Here is a 17,090-nt window from a genome sequence, read left to right as displayed (position 1 = left end):
TTTAGATATATCTGTCAATTTCAAATCAACACTATTCATGTGGGTATTTAAAATTGTTATTTTACAGATTGGAAGCGAAATATGTCCATATATTCATGATTGAAAATCGTTTTACTCAGTTGCTTGTTGTGACATTTCCCAGAAATGTGTGAAATGTTCATAAACTGATCAGGTATTATATATTAATAATCATAACAATACTCATGTATGGATGTAAAATGTTTCTGATACACAGCAAAAACCAGTAATGTTGGAAAACAACACCTTTAGCTAACTTTGTTACATGGTCGTACACAACAAACAACACATGAACAGGTTACTTCTTTGTCCGCCTCTTTCACTATTATTGTATTGTATTTGACAGTTTAAGTAGATATGTCATATTTACAAGTTTACACAGTGCCATGTTCAGTTCATGCCTTAGGCTAGGGCTTTATTTATGAGTGATATTTTTGTGTGAGTCATGACGATCTCCTCCCCGCTAATCAACTTCATGTTTACTGTGAAGAGATCTGGCACCCCAACACCAAACACAGGGAGAAGAGCCTCACGAAACTCTACATCGGCCTTTGCTAGAACAACCTCCCTGTCCAGATCGATAAAGGCTAGTCTACCCCTCCCAACATCCAGTACAACTCCATAGTCGAGGGTGGCCTGTGTGCCTTGTGTGTCAGACATTGTGTTACTGTAACACTTCCCCCCCTCCCCCTCCCCCCTCTCCTGCCACACCCTGGTACAGATTCTCCCCAAGTGTGTGGCGCAGCTCCTTACGCTGACACACCAGGAGCGCCGCTGTTCACAAACATACCCCCCACTGTCCACCTGGCTCTCCTCCACTACACCCATCTCCAGGGTAGGGAACCCAATATGTGCACTCACCACACCCACCCTGGAGCGGGTTTCCCAGTATCGTGGTGTGTTGGGGGAAGGGGTGACACTAGAGGGGGGTGGATCAAGTGGGATGGGGGTGGAGGTACACGTGCCCAAATACTTCTGTAGCCTGCCCCTGTCCCTGTTCGAATTCTGTGTGGCGGGTCGCGAGTTGACCAGCTCACCGTCTGTAGTTACATGGCATCGGTATGTGTTGGCTCGAGCAGCGTCGAGTTGGAGTTTAGGACCTGGAAATATAGATGTTATTTGTAGTTTAGCAATTACACTTACTACAATGAATCATTTTGTTTATGAGTTTTGTTTCAATGATTCCAAAAAGCGCTATAATTGATCGGCTGCCATTTTCATCTTCCTACGAATTTAATGATAACTGTACTCTTAATTCAAATAATAACGCTGTGAAACAAATACATGCTTTTTAGATACCTTTTTACAATGTTGCATTTGACCAACTTGCTGTGACTAATAGACTCCAACTGCCGAATTATGTAAATGTTTCAAAGTTATTTCACGATTAAACTAGCATTATAGGGATTCTAAACTCTAATTAGTAATAGTAAAGACTGAGATAGACAAAAGTGTTGTTTCGTGATATTTTTACATTTGAGTGTTCAACAGACACAGTGGTAACTTCTACGTCCGCTTCAGTCACTGAACGCAGTTTAAGCACACTCGCTGGGCGGGGAGTTTGTCAAGTGTATTGAGAGGGATAAGAATTTGTGAATGATTTGTATAAACAGTTATATTATTATTATGACATTGCATAACGTATCCATTGTTGACGGATAATCCCGGACTAATTCACACTAATTCCATCCGGTATGTGAGTGAGTGAGTTTGATTTTACGCCACTTTTAGCAATATTCCAGCAATATCACGGCGGGGGACACCAGAAATGGGCTTTACACATTGTACCCATGTCGGGATTTGAACCCCGGTCTTCGGCGTGACGAGCGAACGCTTTAACCACTAGGCTACCCGACCGCCCCCCATCTGGTATGTGATAATGGTGGCTTACATTCATCTGAAACCTACCTTATCCTGCTGTTGAAGTCATCAAACCAGGCCCGATGTTTCACAAATATGGAACAGATTAAAATTTAAATACGGGCTACTCCCTATTCCCCAATCGATGTGTGTTTAAATAATTAAATGGAATTTTAAAGTCGGTAAATCTTTTTGATTATTGATTAACCAAAATGACAATTCTTGTCAAAATTCCTCAGTAAACATGGACATGATTCTCTACCTTTTATTTATGAAATCTCATTCTTATTTCGGCCAAAAACACAGCTGTTATTAAGAAATAGAAGATTACTATGTTATCAGAGAAAAAGGCACTTACACATGTTTCACATCAACAACCTTTCACCACCCAAGAAATCACCATCAAAGTTACATGTATATTTGTTTTTGTAGATTGAGTGAGTGAGTGAGTAAGTATGGTTTTACGCCGCTTTTAGCAATATTCCAACAATATCGTGGCGGGGGACACCAGACATGGGTTTCACACATTGTACCCATGTCGGGAATCGAACCCGGTCTTCAGCGTGACGAGCGAATGTATGTACATAGTAAATGTGATTCACATGAGTGAATATTTTAAATACGCCACTTTTAGCAATATTCCAGCAATATCACGGTGAGGGACTCCAGAAATGTAATTCACATACACATTGCACACATGGTGGGGAATCGAACCCTCATCTTTGACGTGACGATCAAACTGGCCTACCTCACTACTATATGAGGTGCTTCTATAAAAAAGTTGAACTTTTACAAGTGTGACATATGTGGTGGTAGATAATAAACATGATTAAAACAAACACACACAAGGAGTAAACGCAAATTGGCTAGGACAGCATGGCTATGTGATAGCACCTCAAACAATAAAAATCAATAAAAAAATCAAAGAAGTGCAAAGGTCAAGTTGGCTGGTTGGCTAACACCGTCGTAACTGGAAATTGCTGCACAAATGGGAAGTAATGCCTTGTCGATTATATGATTTTTTAGCCTTTGTTTTGACATCCTAAATTTCCCCGATAATGTCGAGGTCATGATAAATCAGCTCCAGCTTATGACGTCTACATTTCCCGGTTGTTTGGGTAATGAAGTGAGAATGTCAGATTATTCACATTTTGTGGAAAGACACATTGCGTTTACATCTAATCTTTTTTATCAAGGACTAACCCTCAAGACAATTCAGATATCCTATGATAGACGTTCAGAGGAATTTACCAAATATGACACGCTAAGTGTCGAAAGATGCGCGACGCTGTTTCCTACTATGACCTCTACAGGGAGTGTTCAAACATCCCCACACACTGACATTCACCTGACTAGATAGGTTGGTCATGCTTGGGGACGTTGACGTCGTACCCTGATGGGTCATTGTTCATGATACTGATCACTGGATTGTCTGGGCAGGACGCGATTGTTTACAGGCCGCATTCGTATGGGAGGAGTATTGTTGGGTGCGGCGTTCGGAAAAACACAAAAACACGTCATTCTTGTAAAAATTGCTGGGTGCCACTGGTAGAGCAGGGGGTCCATTTTCGCAGAAACTTGTCATCAATTAATTTTCAGTAATTCGGTCACATACTTTTTCATCACTATCTTGCCTTTACTGCCGTATATAATATGTTTCTGTAGATAATCGAGTCTGAATATACGATTTTAATTGTATGCTTTGAGCAAATTTCTTTAAGCGAGTGAGTGAATATGGTTTTACACAACTTAGAATTATTCCAGCAATAACACAGATGGGAACACCAGACATGGCTTCACACAGTGAAACTGCATGGACACTTGACACAGAATGTGGGTGAACCTGATTGCAATTTTCGCTCAGCCGATATAAACAATATTTGTGAGTTTCGAGCACATTGTCTTTTCATCATACACCATTGATTTGTGCTACCTATCAATGTTTTCTTGTGTTTCACCCAGCTCACCTGCTGTTTTACATTACAGCTTTCTACCGTTCTGGAAGATCCTCCCACAGAAAACATACATGTATGAGAACACCCATACGATTGCAAAACTGGAAAGTACAACTGCTGGAGTGGTAGTGGAGTAGCCTTGGGTTTAAAGGGTTACCTTGCTCACGTCGGGTTCGACTCGCATCAAGGGTCGAATGTGTGAAGCCCATTCAGCGTGTTCCCAGCCATGATTAATCCCTTATCCCTCACTACAACTGCTGGATGTACACGGGTCCAACACGTGACTTGTTTTGATCTCTTTAGTATGAACCTTTTTATTTACATTTACATGTTCCATTTACGTCATGGACGTCTGGTCATTATAAAGTCGCATCCAGCACACCGGTGATTGATAACACGTACTACGATCAACGCCGGTGACACACGATGGTAATACAGGATATACATTGTAAGCAGCTGACTTTTTAAGTGGTTTTGTACGCTTCAAGCTATTGCTTAACCCAATTGCCTAATGAACATGAACTACGATAAACAAATACTTACAGGTGATGAATATGACACTTCTGTTCTTGCTGATGATGTGAATTGCACCTGAGTACCCTGCAAAATATAGTTTTCATTGTAATACATGATTTTGGCACATTTGTCTCTGAATACTATTCTGACAGATGACCAGCATAGTAAAGTGCGAGTGAGTCTTACAATGTTATTGAAAAGAGAAAACACGCATATGGTTCTTTGAAGCCAAAACCATGAATCTAGGTTCTGGTCGAATCTAGGATTTGAATCCAAGATACTAAGTTCACAGGATCATGGCACGATTAAGGGGTGCAAATGTACACAAGCAAATGTCGACATGGGCAGCACATGCCCCAACATCAGATGGGAAGCACACAAGTGAAGCTAGTTTACTCATTTTTCCTTTTATTGTGCAGTGAACTTCATTAACTCATCAAGATAAAACTTCCTAATAACTATGTATTTTCTGACATGCCAGAAGCAAAGATTTTAAAGTGTAACATGTATAATAAATATTATCCAAACGAAAGAGGTCATGCATTTCCGAGCCCTCGGCGTACCATTACATGTTATCATTTGACAATAGCGAGGACGTCTGATGTAACTAGTTGTGGTATGTGGCATACAGTATCGCTCACTAAACAGGTGGAACTGTTTGCTATACATAAATGCTATGGGTCATGTATCCGTTACCTGGAAATCTAGTAAACTGGTGACATCTTAAAACTTGACAGTAACTCTGACATTCGAGATATAGTTTTGACTAAATAACTAAATCCCATATCGTGTAGTACATACCTCTCAATAATAAACCACGTGTAGGCGACTCAGAAAGGATGGATGTTCCGAGTATGAACTGAAAAGATATTATTAATAAGCTTGACACATTATGTAAGTTCTATGTATAAATCTAAATACGTTTCTTGGCTAGACAATTTTGAATGATTTCCTTTTCTTCTATACTTCGCAGTTTACATTTTGAGGGGGTGGGGGTTGTTTGTCATTTAACGTACATGTGTGACAACTTCATAAGCTTCCTGTGGTGTCAGCTGTTGAGGTCGGAGTTCCTGTGGTGTCAGCTGTTCAGGTTGGAGTCCCTGTGATCCATCTCCACTTGTAGCAGAACCTGTTGGTAGATAAATGTATTGGATTTCAATAATTAATCTAACTAAAGTCTTATTATTTACTGTTTTTATATAAACAGAAAGTGAGTCTTAAACTGATACACTGAATATATTGGTATACTCTATTAAAGTATGAAGGTTAGTGTAGTTCATTTGGTATTTAATCTGCTTTTCCTGACCTACATCCAGGTGTTATATTGTACCTGTGATGCGACGGATCATCTCCCCAAGCCGATGCCACCGCCCTTCATGTACCTGAAACAACATCGCTGACACCATAGAGATCAGAACATAACCTTGGCTCACACAATAGCTATGTATCCTATCATACCACATATATTATCTATTTATCGACTGCATGTAACATTTAGCTATGTGGGTGTTATGAACGATGTGCAGCTTCATGTTGATTAACATATGTTTTACTCACAATTTGAGTCATGTATGTACTCAGTGTAAAGAGCCATTGAAACCCTTTCTTAGAAAACATGTTAATAAAAACAACATTCTGTTACGAAAGCAATACATTACCACGCTGGTTTCTTCTTCTTTTAATGCCAGCTGTTTATTCTGTTTATGGAGATCTGAAGAGACAATTACAAACACAGATTGATTACCTTATTGGTAACAGTTTTGCTCTTACCCATCGTACATACGGACAGGCAAACAGATAGACAGAGAGACAGACAAATAATATTTTTCTCGTCTCACCTCAGATATAATACAAGTCAAATATAATAAGATTCGACTACAATAAAACTGGGCCAATGTACATGAAATAACAAGATACTTTTAAATCGATTAATAATGGTATTGAGGCATGCAAGATAAGATAACTTAAAATATACCCAAAACACTTAGCTATGATATAGGATATTGTTCCTAAAGTCCACTATCAGTGTTCCGGTTTTGGCACTAAGTTTATACAATGTTGGGCATGACAAAATAAAACACAACTTCTCTGCTCTGTAATAAAAAAATCCCATGATTTGAAATTTTTGTAATCAGATATTCCCTATTTAACATGTGTAACTACATTTCGACTGGGAAAACATGTTCCCTTTGCTGGTGGGTTACAATATCAACCAGCTGCAACACGGATAGGGGCGACTCCATATCGGAACAAGGAAAATGCTCTTCTATAGGATCGAGGAATGTCGTTCCTGATACAGGATTCTGTTTGCAACTCACTTTTCAGTGTTTTGAAACACACAGCTTGTTTCAGAGACTTCAAGATACTAAGAACAGGATACGTATATCAAAAACAATTTCTTTGAAACTTCGTAGAATTGGAGAGTGCATCGTGATAAAAGGATATTGTAACCACAAAGCAAAGCATTCATATAAGGAATCTGGTAAATATTTTCTGTATTTTTGACATGTACAGTGAAATCTGCTTTTAACAGATAATTTATTTTAAGTTTGAAGAGGCATTCTTACCCTGTAAAGTAGGCTGTTTATCTGGAATATGATCCAAGTCGAGACTGGAGGCAAGACCACCAAATGTGTCGATTAGTTCCATTAGGGCTTTCTGTGCTTGAAAGGAAAGAACGATTCTCGTGTCTTGTGTGTTATCTTCAGGAAGCTTCCTCTTCAGATTTTCATCAGATTTCTTCTGTAGTACTTCTGTAGTGAGAGTAATGAGCTCCTCCTGTCTTGTGGATTGAAGGGTTCTCTGGGTGTAGTCTATCGTTGATACTATTGAAGTATGGACGTCATGTAAAGTGTCCAGTTTCTCTTTAACCATTTCATTTGGGGCCTGAAGACACGCATGAATGTCCTTCATGAGTTGTCTCTGCCGGTGAAGGAACCGTACAGCAACACTTTTGAAGACTGTAGTGGCATCTTGTTCCAGCTTTCTCTGTTTATTTCCAAGTTCGTTTTGGTGACTGTTGACAGTTTTCATTCTGACTGTGACATCTTTCAGTTTAAGTCGTTGCTTCTGCACCTGCTCCTCCAGCTGACCCTTTGCTTCCTCATAGGCATCATTCAAGTCTTCCTTCTTGTGATCCTTGTGGGCTCCATGTACACACACAAGGCAGATTGCCTGCTTACATGTGTGGTCATACAGCTGCAACTTATTGTCAGGATGGTCTCTGCAGTAAGGTTCCTTCAGCCACAGCTTCATAGGGATATTCTCCGTCTGTTTGATCTCACTCACTTTATGGTTTCGATTTCGTTTTAGTGTGTCGTGCAGTTTATGACAGTCGGAACAGAGCAGGTCGTCGCATTCGTGGCAGTACATCACAGCCTTTACATCATGATCTCCTTCGATGTAGTTACATTTCTTCTCTCCATCAACGTTGGTGGTATAGGCAGCTTCATTGCGTCCGACATAGTCCACTGCTGTCTGCGCCATCTGGAACTCACGGCCACAGGAGGGACACTGTATGCAATTCTGCTTGGCTTGGGTGACTTGGTGATCAATGCATGGGTTGCAGGCAGAATGAAGGCATGGAAGAAGGCAAAGCTGACTCCCATCACAACAGGACTTAGTTGAAAACTGACACATTCGCTCAGTCGAATCTGAGGAAAAACAAGTGACACGATCAGTTTAAAGCTTAAAGGAACTGATTCATCAGACATATATAATCAGGCTCTTAGCGTGTTATTGTATTTATGTTCATAAGTTACATATATAAGATGGAGTGTCACTTTGTTTAATGCACCTGCTTGATGGACTTCCTCTCTAACATGTACCCTGTCTGGGGACTGTGACCTGGGAACACCCAATAAAGCATCATGTGCCTCCTGTTCCTCTTGGAGTCTCTGAAACGACAGTTATCACTGCATCACAGACATGTATCTTGTTATGAAGATGTTACGTGTTAGTTTATTTCCATTTAGTTTAGAAGCTGTGCAAAATAACACCTTCAACATTTAAGTTGATCCAATCTCACCTTCTCCACTGTTTCACATTTTGCTCGAATCTGCAGCAACTCATCATTTGCCTTTGACAAATTTGTTTTCACTGAAATGAGAAAAATGCATGGATAGCCTCAGATAACAGTTTTATGCGTCAACATCTCGGACACTGCATAGCACGGTCCATTGAAAATATGGAATAAGTCTATTTCCAGAAATGATACAATGTAGTTGTTTATCATAGACAGGTCATTGGAAACCAGGATGTTCCATTACCACTGTGAACACTGGCAAAATATGAACACACAATGCCATTTAGCAAGTGATCAAATGTTTTATTTGGGATAACTCTTTCTTAGTTAGGTACAGATTCTCGTACTTTTTTAGGTTGAGTCCTATCCGGCAGTGGCAGTGTGGGTTCGAATCCCGGATGGGACTCAACCTAAAAAAGTACGGGAATCTGTACTTAACTAAGAAAGAGTTATCACAAATAAAACATTTGATCACTTGCTAAATGGCATTGTGTGTTCATAGCTTTCGGCAATGGGAGCCGTGCCAATTTACACTTGTCAGGGGGTTCACAAAGTACATGATCTAGACTACCAGTTGTCGGACTCTTTTTTTTGAAGCCTCGGTGGGTTAGATCGCAGTCTTTGTGTGCTGGCGATTAGATACCTCACTCTGGCTGTATGGGTGCGAATCCCAGATGGGACTCAACCTTAAACAAGTACGAGAATCTGTACTTCACTAAGAAAGTGTTATACCAAACATTTTTTACTGGCAACATAGGCAAAATCAAAATTGTGGATAGAAGCGATATTTCAGATTACGAGCTTCAACTTCCTCATTCTTCTTTTCTATCTGTATTGTGAGATCCCCTCTTTCTTGTATAAGTTGTTCTTCCAGTTCAGCATAGTCTGTGTCTTTTTGTTTAACTTGTTCCTCAAGTCTTTCCATTGCCTTAAAACAAACGCGAACGACCGTTTGAGAAGTTCATATCGACTGCATACACATGTAGCAGTAGATGTCAATTTTTACATGTTACACTCCTTTTTTATAAAAACTTCAACGTTGGTGTAAATGTACTTTTAATAATCACTACCATTGTTAAAATCATATACATCTAAATATATATCTCTTCTCCAAACAAGGTAGTTCTTAACATAATAAATAGACGAGCTTGTGCTGTCTCCCCACAACGTACAGAGTGCATGTCAGCTATTTGCCCATCTTTTTCAGCAAGTTGTTTTTTGTGGTGAGCTTCCACCTTTTCCTTGTTGACATAGACGAGATCTGAACTACCTGAAAATATAATATTGCGCCAGTAGAAAACAGGGTGTGACAAGATTGATAAAACTGTTATCACATATCTTCGAAAAGGAATAAAATTAAAAGTTGATATTGATTGGAATAATTCCTTGCTTGTCGACGTTTGCTATTCATGTTATAAGAATACTTATCCTGGCACAATGTATTTCCATTTGATCATATAAAATAGAAGGCAAAACAGGCCACTTCTGCACCTGGACACACGTTGCCTTTGGTTACCCGCCCTTGATACTCAACTGTCTTCTCGTCAGCATGTGTCTTGGTATCTAGGCCTGGGAGAGAGACGTCTTGTGACAATGTAAGGATACTAATAGCGTGAATAACCAAATTCATGTAGCATATGTTCTATCCCTTCACAACATATTGCAACACTTGGGACCCGCTTCTGCAGCTTGCCTTATTGATAACCAGCTCTGGAATGCATATGGATAAGAATATGCTCAGCGAGAGTAATCCTCACTAATCCATATCCCCTGCCATATCCTTAACTCTCACATGTAAATTGATGCATCAGTGTCTAGCAGCGCGGCTTATAATACGTGAGTCCCGTAGAATCGGAGACCAACAATCCCTCTGAATAGTTATTGTGACACAATGTGACACAAAGAATATCTGGAAAACAATGGTGTTTGACCACAAAATCCCACATTAGGTCCATATGAGGCAACTGGTCATTGTCAAATTTAAGTTAAGTTACATTCAAGGCATTGACTCCACAAATACAAGCATGACTCTTCTGGACCTAGGAACTGCAAGGAATGGGTTGATGGTTATGGATGTTCCACACGTGCAGAGCCAACGGTCTGGGGATTAATGGGTCTGCTACATGCAAGCATTGCAGAGTTGCCTTTCCCAGGGTGGTTCCCAGGTTTCCTGTGATCTTTCTAGTTCTGGAACCATAGTCTCCTGAGCCAATAAGGCACAATGGAAAGATGTTGGCACTAGTTTTAGTCAACGTCAGCAGTACTCTAAGTAGTAGTGGTGGTGTCGATAATATGCAGGTGTGCATTGTGTTCCAGAACATGGCCAGTGGATCTTGATCCCAGAAGAGTGAATCTGAGATTGGAGAGTCGAACATTGGAAGCTGGTGGTAGTATCTTGTAGCGCCCACATCAGTGTTGGACGTGTTCAGTTGTTAACCAATCCACCAAAAGAAATTCGGATGAAGTTGTCATTATGTTGGCGTGGACTGGTGTCGCCTTGAGATGTGGTGAAACAAGGCCTCTAGTGGCACGCCGGTCGGCAACGTGTAGAAATGTTCTGCCAAACAAGTCACTGGAGTGTTACCACACAGGCTGTCACCTGGCTAATCCCAGTTGATCATGGCTAGAGAGAAACTTATGAGACAATTGGCCTGAGGCGAGAATGTTATTGTCACACCCGTTTAAAGTTCTCCACTTTCTGAATTTGCACCTAACGTCTGTGGAATGCTCACTGGCACATCTGGAATATGTGAATACATAATTAGGTGTCAGGGACGGAGACACCAAGCACATAGAAGTCGTGATAGTTTTCGTGTGATCACATCCCCAGGGCTAAGACGTTATCACAAGACTGTACTTGGAGAAAGTGTAACTGAAGGCACTGCTGTCACAAACCAGGATGGCCCTGGAAGTTGTAGCAGTCAATATCTACCAAGTGGAGTAGCCGCCGATGGAATTGCCCATCCCTAATGTGGAGGAAAACTGTGATGAGTGGTTAAAATAACGTGTAGTTCTGCGTGTTAGTAAGATGAAAACGGAAACGGGTTTCTGACAGCCATTCGCAGTAGAGCTCATTTCAAGGATAGTGTTGCTTTCCTTAACGTTGGATCACCCACAGAAAGGTGTGGACTGCATAGTAATTCTCTGAGCGCCGGTTCCCAAGAAGACACTTGTACAAGGGTAGAAAGGTACATCACCAATCCCAGGACGAAGAGAGGCGCATTTGGGGACTGTTCTGTTGACGATGACATACCAGACACTGATGCACCCATTGTTGCCATTAAATGTGAAGGCGCCATCCATATGGGGAGCATCAGCAATGTCAGGGTAATTTATTTGCAAGATGATGGCAAGACGTTGTATTCAATGATGGGTGAAAATCATCGAATAGATACGAAGCTCAGGACAATCGCCAGTGGATCGCCAGTCACAGACAAAGCACTGATCCCCAGTAGAGCTCCAATCACTAGCGACAGTCGCCAGGAGGATGCATCCCAGGTATGCGACGACGAGGACCCTTATAGTGACACCATTAGGCGCGACAGATGGCGATCCAATACGAGGAGAAACGCTGGTGGGAGACAGTTCTGGTGACATTGACATCCACTTTCGACAGTTTGGACAATCAATCGCGGGAAATCTTTTTTTTGTCACGATCATGTAAACAACAATGCACAAATGCATGGTCCAAAATGAAAGTTGTCAACATACGTCATTGTAATAGCTTTCTTGAAAGATATCTGTGACGTTTTATTCAGGTAGATTGTATAATAAACCCAAAGTCAAAGGATATAATTCCCAACAGATAGCACATCTGTATCACTTGTCTGATGAGAAGGGACGTAATGAATAAACCATTACAGAATAAGCAATGGTAACGAGGGCTCTGGGTGTACACGGAGGCACGTTTTAGATTAGGCGTTACATGATCGAAGTGAAGAAGGAAATTGGAATATGTTGTGCCAGGATACGAAATATTATTAGCCTCAGGACTATAACATGTACTTTGATATATTTACCTTTGGTAAAACGCCTAAAATCATTTACTTGTCAGTGTGTCCAAGACCTACACCATGTATCGATCAGGAACATATTATATGATTTGTCTTTTTTTCTTAGTCCACATGAATGGGAGTGTAGCTGCACTGACTTCAGTAAGCCAAAACCTGAGCGGAAACATTCATATTTCTCCACAGATCAATCTAGGATAATTCATTGTTAATAAGTCTACATTATTGATATCTGGTGTACATTGAAAACTACATGTGTATTAAGTGAAAAAGTTACTTCTAACTTCATCTGATGAGCTGCAATGTCACAGCCTATGGTGCTTAGAACCAACCTGAACTAAAACGCCAACATTTTTGTAGATTTTGATAAGTAATATTAAATTCAATATAAATCAAGAGGCGTGTGATAGGTTGAAATACCTTCTTCAGTTGAGGTGTTATCAAGTTTCTCCTTGATAAATTGTTGTGTGGAATCGAGGACAGCACAGAGTGTCCTGTAGCCTTCAACCCCTTTTTTCTTCAAAATCTCAAGGAACAGTTCACATTGTCTCTCTGGTGCAGCTAGTCTGCACCTATCAAAGTCTCCCTGTGTGAAGACACGCTCCTGGTACAAGGCATCCAGCACAGGGTCGACCTGAAGGTTCTCCTTTAGATATACGTGATTCCTTTGCAGGATAACACTATGGGGAATATCCATCCTGAGATATAATGCGTGCGTGATGGTATCTGTAAAATGAAAATACCAGGTATGATTGTTGTTTCACGTGGTGATCATTATTGAGTTTAAATCAATATGTAAATAGCTACGCGATAAACTGCAAAGAGAAATGAATAACGAAGCATGGTTCATTTCACGATAAAACATTTTTCTATCATGAAGTCATTGCTGAAGTTTCGAACATGCGCTCCCAACTTGATGGTCATATATTGGACGACGTTCATGTCGGTTATGAGTCTGCAAAGGGCGTGTGGCCAGCTGCAATAGGCTTGGTGATGGGTTTCCAGAGGATATGTAAAGCAATAATCATCGTATGTACTAAATACAGTTTGAAGACAGGGTCATAGTTTGAAAGAGGTCAGCACAAACAACCAGTATTAAAGATGTTAGAAGATGATGTGCACAACATTCCAGAGACTAAACACCAGAAAACAGGTTACAAATTATTGGTGTAATTGACATAAAACAATTTATATGTTTAGCAATGATATAAACAATTAAATTGGGCGCCACACATTGAGTTAAGTATTTGATAGATATGAGCTTCTCCGTACTTCAAAGTCTCAAATTAGAGAGTAAGTGAGTGAGTGAGTTTGATTTTACGTCGTTTTTAGCAATATTCCAGCAATATCACGGCGGGGGACACCATAAATAGGCTTCACACATTGAACCCATATCAGGAATCGAACCCTGATCTTCGGCGTGATCAACGAACGCTTTAACCACTAGGCTACCCGACCGCCCCCTGAAGGAGTAAGTAAAACATTACCTTGCTGTGTAATAATGAAAATACTTCGTACAACAAATTTGTTTCCGCCCAAACCTACCTTAACCATCTTGAAACATGAAATCATTTCCACCTACAGCTTTCTAGATGCGCCTTATCTACCCGAACACTAACACTGAACTCAATTTACATCTTAAACAGTTGTTTCTTATTGTCTATGATGACATTCAATGCTTCAAACTCAAATGTCTACAAAATGGGCCGTATGAATATTATAATTGCTGTGAATCCAAATATATGAGGCGTAAAATACACATGGAATATGACACATCTATTGACAGTCCGAAATGGCCTTCGCCATGATCAACAGTGAAACAAAATTTGAACGTCAGTGGAAGTGGAAACTCAACACATGAAACTCTACGGCATAAACATACAATGTTGAAAATGTTAATAATATCTCACCCGACTTACAACACAATGTTATCAGTAGGCCAGTATCACGTGACAAAGCTAGAGTTTGTGCTATGGCCCTACATTCATGATATGCAGTGACAGGAATGGCGTCTGATGACATACTTAATATCGGTAGCTTTAAAATGTGTTTGTGGAATGAAATTAAGTCCATGATGTCACACAATACAAGTGTTTATCAAACTACTACAATCACGTATGCATGTGTCAAATAAATAAGAAGTCGTAATAGAAAACAACTTGATCACAAATCAGACATAATGAAAGAACCCATCAAGACGGATCTTCGTGTTCTCTATAGTGCTATTTAAAGGGGGACATTTAGCACTTAATGTGTGACGCACGATGATGATATGGTACGATGTTTCACACGATATTACAATATATAAAACGAGACAGAAAATTTGGGTAGAATAGTCACCGATTAGACGTTACCCACAGATATATCTGATACACCGAAGACGGCAGAAGGTGTACGTGGGCATTTTCAACAACTCTGTATCTGGAACATGTCGATAGTGTTCAGTTGTACAAATTACGCAACGTGCCGACCTTAATGTCTGCTGATAGTCGCGTGTGGCCATGCAGTGAACGAAACATGTAATCTGTATGAGAATATGTAAGGTAGCGTCACCAACGTCATACTCGGCCTCAAGGTATGGATATGTTAGAAAGTGTGAAGCCCGACTATGACACTATAATGACCCACTACAATACAATAACATAGAGTTCATACAACAGCCATACACAGAGAGGACTCTCTGAGATCATTTGTTAACACGGCTATAACATGACCGGTTAAACAAATGAAATATATTTACGCAAGCGAAGCCTATCTAATAAAAGCTCTTCGTTTGCTATAGTTTCACTTAGTTCTTGTCAGCCTAAGCCAAATGCCTTACCCCAGAAGACGGCAAAAGGGACTTGTGACTGTGGTCTTCAACTATCCAGCTAGAATATAACTGTCCGCTACATGTTCAAGGGAACGAGGGCCAGGCCTCACTGTACACAATCTAAATGCATGTCATGTGGTAACAAACAAAGCAACCCTGTGCGAGGAAGATGCCGTCTCATGTGCTTGTGTACCCGTGACGTGATTTGCAAGTTACAATTGAATAAGAAAGGTAGTAGGTAAAAAATGTCGCTATGCTGCGTAGTACATTACTGTGTCGCCATGACATTGACAGACTAGGATTTCCTTAACAAGTGATGTTTCTAACATGCATGTTCTATCCAGAAACTTTAGGTACCACAACTGATACAATTAAATTATCCATAGTTTCAGAGAATAGAGTGAGTGTATTTAGTGTATTGTTGTTTTGAACTGTGTTTTCAGTTATATCACGGTGTGTCAGCCTAATATGGGAAGAAAGCCTGCATTGATGCAAATCTTAGATGCTACAAATTGAAACCCACGAGTTCGGCTATGTGCTGACAAGTCACGAATCATGATCGGAGCGATTCTGGGATTCGAACCTACCACCACGAGAATTGTTCAAATGCAATTCCCCCAAAAGTTGGTAGTGAGAAAAAGTGTTTCATGTTTCGTGGTAGAAGAGACCGCAATCACGAGAGCTTGTGTTCTGCATGATATACTTATCTTTATGTTAATATAATATAACTCGCTGATAAAACATACAGTGTGGGGGCTTATGGATACATAGTGAAACTCGTTAGTGTACACACACTGTCATTCCTGAAAATCCACATTTCAGTAGATTGCTGCCAATGCGTAAATGTCTATGAAGTGAAATATTTCTGTACCAAAGATTCGTTAATCTTGACATTTAAGATTTGGTGGGGAATGCTACCATCCAAATAAGTCGTTGCACTGTCCTCCCATCGCTCATTGTTAGTGGATAACACTCCAGACATGTTGAGGTAACAGGATTGGGTAAAATGCAATAACAACACGCCACATCACGTGAGTGGTATACAGATCGGAGCGTTGTAACCTGAGAAAACAAAATATAAATGAAGGGAGCTCACCTTCTGGTCAATAGCAGACATCAGCTCACAAAGAATTGACTTGTTTGTGTAGGTTTTGTCGAGTCCAGTTGCTCGCTTAGCAAGTGAAGTAGTCCGAGTTATGATCACAAGTATGATGTCCTTCAAGCCAATCAATTTACCAGAACAGAGATTGTTTATACGTGCATTAAGTCAACATCGACATGATACACTTAATCTATATGTGCATGTTTAATATCTTCGAGGGTTGCAATAAATGTTCGGAGGCTCAAATATAAGGAATTGCGTAAAAGTGAAATATTTTATTTACAACATAAACACGAGTCAGTTGAATAAACTGTTTCGCCGTGTCATGTCTGTAACATAAGAGCCAATGATCTTTGGAACATGCTCAGACTTGAGTAACGTGCACAGATCATGAAAATACTTAATAGTGTGGCCGAATGTGATGTCGACAAATAGATGTCCTCAGAATATTGTTATATGGTAGTGTATTTTATTGTTGGAAAGTGTTTGTAGCTGTGTTGCACTGCATATATGAGGATTCGGTAAAAGCATTCATTTGTTGTTGGTTGGTGTGAGGGAGTCCGTTCCTCTTGACGTTGTCTTTGGCCATACATAAAAGAGCATTGGCTTAATGATAGGTCTGAAATGAGTTTGTTCGAGTATGTCTCATCATTTCGGGCTAGGCTTTCAGACGCTTGTGAAGTTGTGGTAGGAATAACTTGAAGGAATCCCAGGACAAAATGAAAATACATTATGACAAGAGAGAAATTTTAGTCCTGGCGATAAAGTCTCAGTGTTTTTGCTAATTCAAGGA

At 40.2% G+C, this 17,090-nt stretch overlaps 1 protein-coding gene and 1 pseudogene across 1 annotated transcript; both read right to left on the bottom strand.

The window, feature by feature from the left end:
• LOC139447736 (centromere-associated protein E-like) overlaps nt 1-15,294 on the bottom strand; it is a 75,120-nt pseudogene extending 59,826 nt beyond the window's left edge.
• LOC139447787 (uncharacterized) lies at nt 421-3,283 on the bottom strand. The gene is made up of 2 exons (XM_071229279.1): nt 3,163-3,283; nt 421-1,118 (listed from the first exon to the last, which is right to left on the bottom strand). The coding sequence occupies exons 1-2, from the start codon at nt 3,281-3,283 to the stop codon at nt 421-423; spliced, it is 819 nt and encodes a 272-aa protein (XP_071085380.1).
• Nucleotides 15,295-17,090: the final 1,796 nt, after the last annotated feature.

Source organism: Haliotis cracherodii, unplaced genomic scaffold (assembly GCF_022045235.1).
Source record: "Haliotis cracherodii isolate W230 unplaced genomic scaffold, xgHalCrac1.p SCAF_7, whole genome shotgun sequence".
NCBI lineage: Eukaryota > Metazoa > Mollusca > Gastropoda > Lepetellida > Haliotidae > Haliotis > Haliotis cracherodii.
This window is presented reverse-complemented; position numbering and strand designations above follow the sequence as displayed.